The sequence below is a fragment of the Chiloscyllium plagiosum genome, chromosome 14 (assembly GCF_004010195.1).
Source record: "Chiloscyllium plagiosum isolate BGI_BamShark_2017 chromosome 14, ASM401019v2, whole genome shotgun sequence".
In the NCBI taxonomy this organism is placed as follows: domain Eukaryota; kingdom Metazoa; phylum Chordata; class Chondrichthyes; order Orectolobiformes; family Hemiscylliidae; genus Chiloscyllium; species Chiloscyllium plagiosum.
The window spans coordinates 73,591,942-73,607,524 of record NC_057723.1 but is presented as its reverse complement, the minus strand read 5'-3'; the positions used below and the strand labels follow the sequence as shown (position 1 = coordinate 73,607,524).

General features: G+C 44.4%; 1 protein-coding gene across 1 annotated transcript in view; it reads left to right on the top strand.

The window, feature by feature from the left end:
- Nucleotides 1-15,583, top strand: part of LOC122556804 (dihydropyrimidinase-related protein 3-like) — a 180,221-nt gene that overhangs the window by 154,577 nt on the left and 10,061 nt on the right. Inside the window, exons 5-7 of the mRNA XM_043704009.1 lie at nt 5,140-5,201; nt 7,826-7,906; nt 8,741-8,809. Of these exons, the coding sequence (XP_043559944.1) occupies nt 5,140-5,201; nt 7,826-7,906; nt 8,741-8,809 (212 nt within the window). The remainder of the gene's footprint in view (nt 1-5,139; nt 5,202-7,825; nt 7,907-8,740; nt 8,810-15,583) is intronic.

The following is a 15,583-nucleotide window of genomic DNA, read 5'->3' as shown; positions in this document are numbered from 1 at the left end:
TTTTTTCCCTTTTCTTTACTTATCTAGCTTCTCCTTAAATATATCTTAATATTACTACAACAATAGCTTCTTTGTGTCAGCTCTCTGCCTCACCATTACGTTATACAATTGTACTAAGACTTTATGCTTTGTTCTGAATATTCCTCTGCCGTTTCCTTGGGGCTGCAAGATCCTCATGTTCACTGATCTTGGGAAGGCAAATAATAGAAGATAAGCCAGGGAACTATAGGAGCAGGAGAATCAACGTTTCGGGCTTAAGCCCTTCTTCAGGCTTATGCCCGAAACGTTGATTCTCCTGCTCCTTGGATGCTGCCTGACCTGCTGCGCTTTTCCAGCAACACATTTCCAGCTCTGATCTCCAGCATCTGCAGACCTCACTTTCTCTTCAAAGTGTACGGAGACTACCAGACAGAAAAGTGAGATTAAGACTGCATTCATTTCAGCCACTATCTTATTGAAAGGTGGATAGGCTTGAGGAATGGAATGGTGGCTTCTTACTCCTATATTTGGTGATTGTATGGGTTTGAGGGGGAATTGACCCTCAAAATATTTTAGGAAGGTAGCCGAGACCCTAACCTTTTCTTTCTTTTAAAGCCAAATGTGAAGTGTCATGTTCCCGATGCAATGACTGTTCAAACTACTCCACGTTAGGCAAAACATAATTTATTTTAAACACTGTGGTTAATATAAAAACAAAAGAAAGAGCAATTTAAAATAACTTAATTATCAGAAAACATAACTGAATAATCGATATAATACCTGTTACTAATCAACTGTTCCAATGTAGAAACATCCCGTAAACTCACCCACTTGGCAAAAAGGTAAATTCAGACACAGATTCTCACATGCAGTTTTCCAATCCAGGAGGAATAAACAGGAACAGAGAATTCAGAGAGTGAAGCAGATAGGAATAAATTACTGAAACTTCCCGCTTTTTCGGAGACCCCTAACAGCTTCTGACTGCTACAGCCAAAAAATTAATGGAACAGCCTGTTCAATCTGCTGCCATTGTTCAGATTCTTCCAAAATAAAAACCATCCTAAAAGCCTCACATGTTTGTTACTTAAGTTGTCTTCAATAGCCAGTACAGCATCTCTACCTTTCCAACCTCTCTTCAAAAAGACAAAATAACCTTTTAAAGTGACAGCATCATCAATTGGGTGAGGGATTAAACCATTAGAAACCTAAATCCTGACCCAAACTCACCTTCACAGCAATCATCCCGTCATAGAGATGTACAGCACTGAAACTGACCCTTCGGTCCAACCAGATATCCTAACCTAATCTAGTCCCATTTGACAGCATTTGGCCCATATCACTCTAAACTGTTCCTATTCATATACCCATCCAGATGCCTTTCAAATGTTGTAAATGTGTCAGCCTCCACCACTTCCTCTGGCAGCTCATTTCACACATGTACCACCCTCTGCATGAAAAGGTTGCCCCTTTGGTCTATTTTATATCTTTCCCCTCTCACCCTAAACCTATGTCCTCTAGTTCTGGACTCCCCCACCCCCAGGGGGAAAGACCATGTCTGTTTATCCTATCCATGCCTCTCATGATTTTATAAACCTCTATAAAATCACCTCTCAGCCTGCGACATTCCAGGGAAAACCGCTCCAGCCTATTCAGCTTCTCGCCCTGTAACTCAAACTCTCCAACCCTGGCAACATCCTTTCCGAAACCTTTTAAGTTTCACAACATCGATCTGATAGGAAGCCACTGTGAGATTTTTCACAGGTGGAGCAAATGGGGATCGTGACTGTTGGGGAGTGAGTCCTGAAGGACTGAGGGAGCGGCAATGTATTTCCCAAGTCAGGCCACTGTGTGTCTTGGAGAGGAGCTTGTAGGCTGTGGTGTTCCCATGTACCTGCTGATCTTGTCCTTCCAGATGGCAGTGGGCACAGGTTTGAAAGGTGCTGTTGAAGGAGCCTTTGAGTTGTTGCAGTGTATCTTGCAGCCAACACACACACTGCAGCTACTGAAGGGAAAATGCTGTTAATTTACATCTTTGAAGTCTAACTTTGGAGGATTCGGATTCCCAAGTGACAGAAAAGCTGGCAGCAGCTAACCCAGGGAGCTGCGATTGGATCCAGGTGGTGAATATTTCCTGTTCAGCTCCTGATTCCGTTGTGCACAGCCCTTGGTTATCAACTCCCTTCAACCCTTAACCTTTCTGATTTGTCTTGCCCTAGCTCTTGAGTCATAGAGATGTTCAGCACAAAATCAGACCCTTTGGTCTAACCCGTCCATGCCAACCAAATATCCCAACCCAATCTAGTCCCACCTGCCAGCCCTTGGCCCATATCCCCCTGGAACCTTCTTATTCCTCTACCCATCCAGATGCCTTTTAAATGTTGTAATTGTACCAGCGTACACCACCTCCTCTGGCAGCTCATTCCATATACGCGCCACCCTTTGCATGAGAAAGTTGCCCCTTAGGTCCCTTTTAAATTTTTCCCCTCTCATCCTAAACCTATGCCCTCTAGTTTTGGACTCCCCCAAAGTCCTTGTCTGTTTATCCTATCCATGCCCCTCATGATTTTATAAACCTCTGTAAGGTCACCCCTCAGCCTCTGATGTTCCAGGGAAAAGAGTCCCAGCCTATTCAACCTCTCTGTTTAGTCCAAATGTTGCAATCCTAGCAACATTCCTATAAATCTTTCCTGAATCCTTTCAAGTTTCACTGTATCCTTTCTCTCGGAGGGAGACCAGAATTGCACGTAATATTCCAAGAGTGGCCTAACCAATGTCCTGTACAGTCGCAACATGACCTCCCTACTCCTAAAATCAATGCTCGGACCAAAATACGCCGCCTTCACTATCCTATCTCTCTGAGACTCCACTTTCGAGGAACTATGAGCCTGCAGTCCACGGTCTCTTTGTTCAGCAACACTCTCCAGGACCTTACCATTAAGTGTACAGGTTCTGCCCTGATTTGCCTTTTCAAAATGTAGCACCTCACATTTTATCTAAATTAAACCCCATCTGCCACTCCTCAGCCCATTGGCTCATCTGCTCAAGATCCTGTTGCACTCTGAGGTAACATTCTTCGTTGTCCACTGGGCTTGAGTCCCCCTAATTCCCAGTCCCCTTCTCTCTGGCCTTTGGTTTTCCCCTCTCTGTCTAGGCCTCCTCTTTTCTAGTTTCTCCCCTGTCCTTTTTCAGGTGTCTGAAATCAGGACCCCTCCTTTGTATTTCTCACCACTGCATCCCCTTATCCAGTCTGACAATGTAGCGCAGACATCTGCATTATGCCTGTATATAGTTATGGTTGTGTTTGTGCCATAGTGATGCCCAGTCTGTGAATTGAGAGATAAGCTTCTTGTATTGCTGATGTGTTTTGAAAGCTGGTCGCAGATGGTACCATTTAAAGCATAATAGGCCCACCATGAATTATTCAGTGAAAAGTGATTTCTAAAGTAACGCTGAGCATGTTGTGTGGAAATGGGAAATATTATTTATTTATGAAATATTTGAAGATAAATATTCAAATATAAATATTTAAATATAAATAAATATTTGAAAGGAAAACATTTAAAATATTGCTGCAACATACTTCAGCAAAGCAAGCCTGCAGTCAGTTAACAAATTGTCCTTTAATTTGTTGCAAGAATATTCAATGCATTTTAAGGCTATAGATATTTAACTTAATTGGCAGCATTTTCAAACCTGATTTAAAAGAAGTTTCAGAAAAGTACTGTCGATTAAAGTGCGTAAGTTGAAGTTTGAAGTCTCATCCTCTCTCAAAAAAATGAGTGTTGACTTAAAAGCAGGTCATAACATCCTGTAAGTGAAGACAGTTTTCGAATGGGAGGGCAAAATGTGTCAGCACTGGCCTGCAGGGCCGAAGGGCCTGTTTCTGTGCTGTTTTGTTCTTAGTGTAAAAGTGTCTCTCTGACGTGATGGTGTATAGTCGCAATTTTGTAATGTGATTTGCGATTGATGCCAAGGACGGGTGTGTCTTAAACGCTCTCATTATTTGCAGCCCAGCACATTTGCCTCTGATCTTTAGCCCTGAATTGTAAGGTTTCTGCAATTGATGCGTGCGTTTGTGTGGTTACAAAATTCTAACACCAGTCATAGCTGAAATGATCGGGATGTTTTCTATATTCACTCATGGGACGTGGGTGTGGCTGGCTGGCCAGCATTTATTGCCTGTTCCTAGTTGCCTTTGAACTGAATGGCTTGCTAGACCATTTCAGAGGGCAGGTGAGAGTCACCCACATTGCAGTGGGTCTGGAGTCACATGTAGGCCAGGCCAGGTGAGGATGGCAGATTTCCTTCCCTGAAGAACATGAGTGACCCCGGATGGGTTTTTCCTGACAATCGACAATGGCTTCATGGTCATTAGTAGATTCGTAATTCCAGATTATTATTGAATTCAAAATCCACCGTCTACCATGACAGGATTCGAACCCAGGTTCCCGGAACATTAGCTGAATTTCTGAATTAATAATACCACTAAACCATTGCCTCTGCCTTTTTTATGTTTTTTGGGGGGTGGGAGACGTCAAAATTTGCAATTATATGAAAAATGATTTTTCAGCATCATAAAAATGGGTATAACTTAATGCCGAGCAAAGCTACAATTTACGGTGTTCCTTAACACATTTAAGAGTCGAGATCAGAATGTTGCTGGAAAAGCACAGCAGCTCAGACAGCATCCGAGGAGCAGGAAAATTGACGTTTCGGGCATGAGCCCTTTATCAGGAATGAGGTCTGCTTTAGAGTAGTCAGTTGGGAAAAGTTTAACTAAACACTTGTTGAATCACTGTGTCAATCCAGCACTTATGAGCAGCACAATTTGAAATGACTTTCAAAATTTATTTTCGTGGAACAACTATGGTTATTTTGGTCGGTAAAAACAATGACTGCAGATGCTAGAAACCAGATTCTGGATTAGAGTGGTGTTGGAAAAGCACAGCAGTTCAGGCTGCATCCGAGGAGCAGGAAAATCGACGTTTCGGGCAAAATCAGGAATACTTTTGGTATAAAGTAACCATTCCTTAATCAACACATTTGTATAGCAGATTGTAGTTTAGTTTCGAAATGGCTTTTGCTCCCTTTCACAATGTATTTTATTCCAGTTTTATTTAACGACATTTTGAAGCTGTGTCTGTGTTTTATTACTGACAGGTGTGAACTCCTTCCTTGTCTACATGGCTTACAAAGATTTATATCAGATGTCCAATGCTGAGGTAAAGATTTCTTTTTACAATGTGAAACCAGTTCTCCTATTCCGTGGCTTCAGTTGTGAGTATCTCCGTCTCAATAGCACGATATCCACATTGTACCTTTGAAGGACACTGATTTGGAGTCATCCTGAGATTCTACAATGTTCAAATTCTTTATTGCCTGATCATCCTGAGGGGTCACAGTATTAGTTACTGCCTTCTATGGCACATCTGGCCAGCTTGTATGAAAATTTACAGTTGTCAACCTAATTCTGAAATAGTAACTTAAGTTTTTTGTCCTTCCATCCTCTCGTAAGTTGCTCCAGGGCCTTCCACCAGTAATATACTGGGTGGCATGGTGGCTCAGTGGTTAGCACTGCTGCCTCATAGTGCCTGGGACCCAAGTTCGATTCCAGCCTTGAGCAACTGTCTGTGTGGAGTTTGCACATTCTCCCTGTGTCTGCGTGCATTTCCTCTGAGCACTTCAGTTTCCTCCCACGGTCCAAAGATGTGCAGGTTAAGTAAATTGACCTGGCTAAATTGCCCATGTTGTCCAGGGATGTGCAGGCTAGGTGGATTAGCCATGGGAAATGTGGGGTTACAGCAATTGGGTGGGGAGCTCTTCAGAGGGTTGATGTAGACTCGAATGGCCAAATGGTCTGCTCCCACACTGAGGGATTCTATGCAACAAGCTCCTGAGATACCAGGCCTCACTTCCTTTCAAATAATCCCAGGGCCCTTTTTTTTTTGCACAGACCCCCACTTGGAGAATTACAAGGAGGGTGACGTGGCCACCTGAGCATTGGACACAGCTCAGTGTTAGACTAGTTCTTTGACACAAGGCTAACCATGTGCATTTTGGGGATATTTAATCTTGGGTTCAAAATGGAAAAGGTAACAGAGCATGAGGGAGGTTTTGGCATTTCATTCCCGTTAAATGCAGCTTCTGAAGTAATTCCATCACCTTGCTGGAATGCAAACCCAACACGTGTTTTTAATGTGGGTGTGTGTTCTGTTTCTCATTGGACTGGATGAGTTAAGCCAGTCCAGGGTGGTGGCTGCCTGTGGAGAGACAGCCTGTTTCTCGCAAGTGTGGGGCATTTGCTCACTGTTTTGTAGAAACCATTATCCTGCGTGTTTCTGATGCTGGGCTCCCCATGTTATCATGGAGATTAGCCAGCAAGTTCCAGCAAAATCGAGAGGAGGTCCTGACTAAACTGAGCCCGGACTTCTGCATTTTCCAGTGAGTGATACCAATGTTGGGTGTGCCTAACCTTGGGAAGGCACTATTCCAGACCTCTGTTGATGTTGTACAGTGACTGATTCCTTTTGGTGACTCAGTCATTGGAACCCATTACATCATTGAGGGCAGTGGAGGATGGTTTAACTCATTCAGGGGCTGTGGGTGTTGCTGACTGGGCCAGTATTTATTGCTCATTCTTAACTGACCCTGAGAAGGTAATGGTGAGCTGTCAACTTAAACTGCTGTCGTCCTTATAGGAGCCCATGCATTGTTGGTGGGGAGTGTGCTTCAGGATGTTGACACGTAACAGTGAAGGAGCAAGAATATACTTTGGAGCCAGGATGGTGGGGCATTTGGAGATTGACCACTTTAGATTAGATTACATTACAGTGTGGAAACAGGCCCTTCGGCCCAACAAGTCCACACCGACCCACCGAAGCGCAACCCACCCATACCCCTTACCTAACACTATGGGCAATTTAGCATGGCCAATTCACCTGACCTGCACATCTTTGGACTGTGGGAGGAAACCGGAGCACCCGGAGGATACCCACGCAGACACGGGGAGAACATGCAAACTCCACACAGTCAGTCGCCTGAGGTGGGAATTGAACCCGGATCTCAGGCGCTGTGAGGTAGCAGTGCTAACCACCGTGCCACCCACTAATTCGTCAGTAACTTAATTATGGGGGTGTAATGGGGAGGTGGGTAAGTTGGTGAAGGCTGAGCTCAGTGGACCCTGTTGTTTGTAGCTGATGGCGTTCCCATGTCATTGGCTAGATAGCTAAGGTGGTCTTAGGGACTCCCTCCCTCCCCTTCTCCACCGGTCCTACCCGTGGAAAAGGAGAAGTGGGAAAAGTTTTAGACCGGACGGTAGATATACCGCACCTCCGAAATATAAACACGAGAATAGGATTCCTGATGAAGGGCTTATGCCTGAAACACTGACTCTCCTGCTCCTCGGATGCTGCCTGACCTGCTGTGCTTTTCCAGCACCGCACTCTGATCTCTAGCATCTGCAGTCCTCACTTTCTCCGAGTAGGACTTTGGCCTTATTGACTAGTCCCAGAGGAGGGGTAAATTGTAGGAAACACTGAGGATGTTGCAGGTTGTGGAGAAATGGTTGACTCAACACCAAAGGGAAGAATTTTATCTGTACTTAATTAATGCCTTTCTTCTCCGGTCCTGTACTGCTTTAATTTAAGTCATAGGATGGGAGGGAGAGCTGAGGGAGTCAAGGGGGAAATGAAATCTCTTGAATTCCCCATTTCCTGCCAGAGACTGTGGGCTGCTTGTGTAAATGAGGAGACACTTATCCATCTGGTGGAACAGGGGATGTTGCAATCCATTGCTGAACCTGTTGCAAACATTTCATTTTGGTGTTTTTTTTCCAATCCCTTTCCAGCTCTATGATATCTGCAAGTACATGGGAGACCTTGGAGGGATAATGCAAGTCCACGCGGAGAATGGAGATATCATTGCCCAGGTCAGTGCGTTGAGACTTTGGGTTGAATCGTTGGGAAACACTTAGAGGAATGTTTCTTGGCTGAAGGTCACCGCTTTCTCAGGTGCAAGTCCAGCCTCTGAGAGCACCAGCCAATCTGATGTAGTTTATGTCAGTGTGGCAAGTTCAGTGCTCTTCGCAAAGCTTCCTGACAGAAGTTTCTAAGATTGTCAATGGCATGGATAGAGTGGAAAGTTCTGAGGCTTTTTCTCAGGGTGGAGGGGTCAATTATTAGGGGACACAGGTTCAAGGTGCGAGGGGGGGGATGTTTAAAAGAGATGTGCAAGGCACATGTTTCACACAAAGGGTGGTGAGTGCCTGGAGCGTGCTGCCAGAGGAAGTGGTGGAAGCAGACACAACAGCATTCAGGAAAAACCTGGACGAATACATGAGTAGGAAGGGAATAGAGAATTCTGTCAGTGAAGGCAGTTTTAATATGGAAGGGCAAAATGTGTCAGCGCAGTCTTGGATGGCCGAAGGGCCTGCTCCTGGGCTGTATTGTTCTTTATTCTCTCCACCTTTTTGAGATTTCCCTCAGTTTTGACTGACTATTATGCACACATTGATAGAGATTGACCATTTGGATTAGTCAATAACTTAATTATTGGATTATGGGGGGATTGGGTGAGGTGGGGGAGTTAAGTTGGTGAAGGCTGAACTTGATGGACCTTTTTTGTCTTCCACCCGCTCCCAACCCCACCCCCACCCCCACCATTCTTTTCAATTTTGAGATTTGCATGTCTCATTAAATGCTCCTCATCAGAGAATTTCACTCAGCAGTGCTTACCATACATGGTTTGTTTCCCTTTGTTACAGGAACAGAAACGCTTGCTGGAGATGGGGATCAGCGGTCCAGAGGGCCACGTACTCAGTCGACCAGAGGAGGTAACGAGACGAGCAATTTTAGTCTCTTCCTGCGTGAAGTACTTTGCGACATCGGGGAATGCATCAACCAATTTGCAAATGTGCCCGCTGTCAGGGTAAATGATGGTGTTTGAGCGAACAGAGGCACTGGGCAGCTCTCTCGGATTGTACTACTTAGTTTTCAGTATCTCTCATAATGAGCCTAGAGACAATGTGCTTTAAACAGCAAAACACCGAAGAGGAACATGAAGGGAATCAGAAGACAATTAAGTTTCCTTTGTTGCTTCTGTTTCATTAAGACTGACCTTTGACCTTGTCATTAGTTCCAGTGAGAGGTTTGGGTATTTTACAATCTGTTTTTTCTCTCTGTGAACGTCAGTGTTGATCGTGCAAAGATATTAACTTGCCTTGGTTTCACACTGGCTGCTGCCTCTGTCCTAGGGTCCTGCAACACACCCCTCGGTCCAACCAGTCCACACCGACTCTATTCCCAAGATAAACCTGCCTGCTCCTGGCCCATATCCCTCCAAACCTTTCCTATTCATGAACTTATCCAAATGTCTTTTACACTTCAAAGTTTGGGAGAAGATTTGTAGCTCGGGTGCTCGTTGTTGTGGTTCTGTTCGCCGAGCTGGGAATTTGTGTTGCAGACGTTTCGTCCCCTGTCTAGGTGACATCCTCAGTGCTTGGGAGCCTCCTGTGAAGCGCTTCTGTGAGACAACCGGAAGCGGCAGATACAAATCACTATAAATGCCGGAGGAAACATCACAGAAGCGCTTCACAGGAGGCTCCCAAGCACTGAGGATGTCACCGAGACAGGGGACGAAACGTCTGCAACACCAATTCCCAGCTCGGCGAACAGTCTTTTACACTTTGTAACTGTACCCATATCCACCACTTCCTCTGGCAGTTCATTCCACACACAAACCACTCTGGGTAAAGTAAAGTTGCCCCTCGTGTTCTTTTAAAATCTTTCTCCTCTTGGCTTAAAAATATGGTCTCTCATTTTTACCACTCCCCACCCTCTGGAAAAGACCCTTGTCATTCACCTTATTTATGCCCCTTATGATTTTATAAACCTCAATAAGGTCTCCCCTCAATCTCCTATGCTCCAGTGAAAGAAGTCTTCTAACTACTTAACTCTGTGATCTGCCTGTATTGCTCGCAAGACAAAGCTTTTCACTGTGCCTCGGTACACGTGACAATAAATTCAATTCAATTCAAACCCCAGACTATCCCTAAAACTCAAAACCTCCATTCCCAGCAGCATCCTGGTTATCTTTTCTGAACCCTCTCCTGGTTTAATAATATCCTTCCTGTAACAGGATGGCCAGAACTGCATACAGTATTCCAGAAGAGGCCTCACCAACGTCCTGGAGAGGCTCGACATGACGTCAGGTTTAACTGTTTGAAGAAGAGTTTCCCTGTTGTTGACTTTCTGAAGAGCGTTGAATGAGTGCCCTTTAGGGTTGGTTCATCAAGTGTCAGTGTGATAGCTTCTTCCTGAGGCAGCTCGATAATACTAAAGCCAGGGCAGGAGAAACTCCCGACAAATGATATTCACCTTTTGACCCAGTCAGAGCTAAGGAGGAGTAAGGATGTTTGGTCACTGTTGGGACTCCTGACTCAACAGCAAAGTTAGTTGCTTGGCAACACTTCCTTGTTGCATGAATAAAAACAAAACATGCGGACTGGCTCAAGTTCTAGGTCAGTTCTCCTGGTCAAGGCTATTGATTGGCTTTGTTGTGGAACTCGCAGCATTAAAATACAACCATGAATCACACGCAGAGCTCTCCTTTGTAACATTGGTTCACAACCTTAGAAAATTATTATTTTGGGGGAAAAATACTTCAGTACACTTAGAATATGACCAATCAAAATTAAGGAAAATCAGCCATGTGGTTAAAGATTGAAAACAATTTATTTTATTGTGCAGAGAAAAGGGGAGAAAATAGTTAAATTTTGAAAATTACAAAGGGGAAGGGAAAATTGAGACAAGTGAGGAGGAACAATTAAGACTTGCAATCTTGGCTAAAACTAATTCACTGAACAATCAGTCTTTATTTTAGCTTCACAATGAACTGAGATGAGATCTTGTATGAAAGTCTGCTTGATTCTGCTCACAAGTGTTGACCTGCTAACACTTACAGGGAACATACTGATGTATACTTAGCCAGCTCTCTGCCACAGTATCTTTTAGGGTTAGGGTGAATCCTGTAGGACACCACAATTCATGGTTAGTTTACAGTTAGTCTCTTTGGAGATTATTAATGCACAGAGTTACTGCGGTGCACTGCTGACTGTATGTCGCATTGTCAGACGTGCTGTGTTTCGGATAAGATGGCTGAGATCGAGGCCTGTTCAAGTGGAAATAAAAAATTCTTCACATTGTTACAAAGAAGAGCTGTGGAATTATTCCTGGCCAGTATTTGTCCCTCAATCAAATCACCAAAAAAAAGACTATCCTGTCACTGTTACATTGCTGTTTGTGGGAGCTAACTCTGTGTAAATTGGCTGCTTAGATTCCCATAATGCAATAGTGATTTCAACTTGGAAGTAGTGCTCTCAGACATCTGAAAGCTGTGAATAAGAGAGAAATTTTTTTTAATGATCCTTTGTCACTATGAGCTTCATTATGTTTGGATTTATTGGGCAGTTTTATTTCTTTTTTAAAAAACTGTGCCTCAAAAGTTTCATTTGGTTAAACTCCTGGGTTTGAATCTACAGAAATTGCTGGAAAAGAAAACTCAACAGGTCTGGTAGCATCTGGAGAGAAAGCAGGGTTAATGTTTCAGATCCAGGGACCCTTCTTCAGCCCCTTCTGCCTCTTCTGAAGAAACGTCACTTTTCCCGAAACGTTAACACTGATTTCTCTCCATAGATGTTGCCAGACCTGTTGAGCTTTTCCAGCAATATCGGTCTTGGTTGCTGGTTTCCAGCGTTCCAAAAAAACTTTGGTTTTTGTTCTGAGTTTGAATCTAGTCTGTGCTGAGGTAGCTGATCCTGGTCAGGATCATAGAATCCCTACAGTGTGGGAACAAACCATTTGATCTTACAAGCCCACACTGACTCTTTGAACAATAATCCACCCAGACCCGTTCCCCTACTCAATAACTCGACATTTACCTCTGGCTAATGCACCTAACCTACACATCCCTGAACAGGTATGGGGCAATTTTGCAGAGTCAATTCACCTAACCTGCACATCTTTGGACTGTGGGAGGAAACCAGAGCTCCTGGAGCAAATCCACGCAAACACGGGGAGAATGTGCAAACTCCACACAGACAGTCGCCTGAGGGTGGAATCAAACCCAGGCCGATGGGTTGGTGCTGTGAGGCAGCAGTGATGACCACTGAGGCATGGTTCAGGATTGTGCTGGTTATTGCATGAGAGAAAGAAGGAAAGTCTGTCAGAGGGACTTTTTTATTGGAGTGGAAGAGGTTGAGAGGTGACATTTATAGAGGTTTGCAAAATCATGAGGGGCATAGATAGGGTTAGTGGTAGGTGTTGTTTCCCTAGGATGGGGGATTTCAAGACTAGGGGGCACATTTTTTAAGATGAGAGGAGAGAGATTAGAAAAGATGTAAGGAGCTAATTTATTACACAGGCTGCTTCGCATGTGGAATGAACTTCCAGAGGAAGTTACACGCATACAGTTACATATAAAAGACATTTGGATAAGTACATGAACAGAAAGAGTTTGGAGGGATATGGGCCAAGAGCAGGGAGGTGGGACTAGTTTAGTTTGAGACTGTGTTCAGTATGGACCGAGGGGTCTTTTTCCAAGCTGCATGACTCTGACTGTATAACTGAGGGCAGGCTGTTGGGAAAAGGCTGGATAAAGCCATATTACTTCATAATTATAGCACTACTGCTTCGCAGTGTCAGGGACCCAAGTTCGATTCCAGCCTCTGGCGACTGTGTGGAGTTTGCACATTCTCCCCATGTCTGTGTGGGTTTCTTCTGTTTCCTCCCACAATCCAATGATGTGCAAGTTAGGGTGAATTGGCCACATTAAATTGCCCATAGTATTCAGGGATGTACAGGTTAGGTGCATTAGTCAGGGGTAAGTGTAGAATAATGGGTTAGGGGAATGGGTCTGCTTGGGATTCTCTTTGGAGGGTCAGTTGGACTTGTTGGGCCAAATGACCTGTTTCCACACTATAGAGATTCTATGATCTGTGATAATTGAACAGCATGTGGACATAAGGACACTTTTTTTTATTTGTAAAATGAAAACTTACTCAAAACCCGTTCACTTGTTGAAATTGGGCGGTTTGTGCCTGGGTTTGATGATGATTGAGGTCACTTGGGCTCGGAACCGAAAGGGTAGACTTGCAGCCCAGGATAAGGGTCAGTTGGGAGTAAGCTGGTGGGAAAGGTCAGTGCGGGGAGGGAAATAGTTTGGATGCTTTGAGAACTGCAAGCTTGGCAAAGCCAAAGCTATGAGATTTGAGTTGTTGGAATTTGTTCCTTTAAAAATTGATCGATAAAAGTAACACCAGAGTCCTGAATTTAAAATATCAACACTGCACTGTTTAAGAGCTTGGAGCCCTTCCATCTGTTAGGAATGCCTGATTAGTGCCATGAATGATTTCATACATCATATGATATGCAAAAAAAAAGCAACTTGTATTTTTTTTCTTCAGTGAAGATTTATGCAGGCACCATTCCTCAGCCAGTACGCTAGATAATACAGGGAGAAAGTGAGGGCTGCAGATGCTGGAGATCAGAGCTGAAAATGTGTTGCTGGAAAATCGCAGCAGGTCAGGCAGCATCCAAGGAACAGGAGAATCGACGTTTCGGGCATAAGCCCTTCTTCAGGAACGTCGATTCTCCTGCTCCTTGGATGCTGCCTGACCTGCTGCGCTTTTCCAGCAACACATTTTTCAGCTCTAGATAATACAGGAGCTTCGCATGACTACAAGCTGTGTTAGTGTGTGTGTCAGGCTCAACTCTCTCCCACTTAGAGACGGTTCAGCTTCACTTCCCATAAGAACGACAGTGGATTCGGTGGTTATAACTGCTGCAGTGATGTTCCCCGGCTAGCTTTCCGTTTTTTGACCCTGCGCGTTGCTGAGATTAAGCTGACACATTGAGTAGGCTTTGTAAATCAGTCCTCAGTGGGTACTAGAAACCGGTTGAACTGGCTTGGGAAGAGGACCATTGCGTGTTTTCGCTTTGACCAGAGAACTGTCCTTTTCCTCACTGCCCTCGGTGTCATTTAGCAAACTAGACGAGGTTACGTGCCTTGAATCATAAGCAAGCCACCACTGTACGGAGGTGGGTTGAGAGGTCATCAGACTGAGGACAGAGTCATTTTGAATTGGTGGGTAAGACTGGCACGTGCCAACAAGATAGGAAGATCTTGTTCACGTGGTTCGACACCAATGGGATCCTCCAGGCATCTAGCATCGAATTCACTGTCCCATTTTCCTAAGTTTATAAGACAGAAAAGCAGAATTAGGCCATTCGGCCCATTGAGTCTGTTCTACCATTCGATCATGGCTGATATGCTCTTCTCCCCCATTTTCTTGCCTTCTCCCCATATCCCTTCAACCCATTATCAATTAAAAATCTGTCTAACTCCTCCTTAAATTTACTCACTTGTCCCAGCATCCACTGCACTTTGGGGTCGGGAATTCCACAGGTTCACGACCTTTTGGGAGAAGTAGTTTCCCCTGAACTCTGATTTACATTTGCTGCCCCTTTATCCTAAAGGCGATGACCTAAAACTGTTCTTTCAGTTTCAATCTCAAAATTTTTCACTGAAGAATGGCTAAGGAGCTGAATACAGACATCTACTTTTGTTGTATTGGCAATCTGAGTACCTGTGGTGCTCTACCATTCGATCATGGCTGATATGCTCTTCTCCCCCATTTTCTTGCCTTCTCCCCATATCCCTTCAACCCATTATCAATTAAAAATCTGTCTAACTCCTCCTTAAATTTACTCACTTGTCCCAGCATCCACTGCACTTTGGGGTCGGGAATTCCACAGGTTCACGACCCTTTGGGAGAAATAGTTTCCCCTGAACTCTGATTTACAGTTGCTGCTCCTTTATCCTAAAGGCAATGACCTAAAACTGTTCTTTCAGTTTCAATCTCAAGATTTTTCACTGAAGAATGGCGAAGGAGCTGAATACAGACATCTACTTTTGTTGTATTGGCAATCTGAATACCTGTGGTGCTTCTCAATACTGGCCCCTGGTGTCTCCTACTCTAAATGCTTATTGTGTGTTTTGATCTCCATGACTCTCTCCCAATCCCATCCTCATTTTTTTTTTTTATCCCCTGCCCCACCCAGTCGTTTTGGAGAATCCCAGGCCCCACCAGCCCGACCTTTGGGAATGGTTGCCTGGACGATGTGTTCGAGTTTGGGCTGTGTGACCCTGGAGAGAAGGCACAGTTTGCCAAGATGGAAGGCCTCCCTTGGCACTGAATCACTGTAATTTGGAAGAAAAAATAAATAAAAAACAAAACTTCACTCCAGCCCTCAGTCTTCTTTCCCCATCCATACTAATCCATGCCACCATGCATCCTGTATTCAACCCATGGCCCCTTCTCCTCTCCAAGCCAATATATGCCCCATATCCACTTCCTGCTCCTTTGTAGCCCCATGCTAATACATTTCATTCTAATTAAATCCTCATTACCCACATCCTACCTCTTGCCCTCTACCTGCCCCATTGTACCCATGTCAATCTATGCCCCTGTACTTCAATGCCCCTTATACCCATCAAGCCCTGTATCCTCCTCATCCCTCCATGATAACCATGTCCTACTGTCAATCCC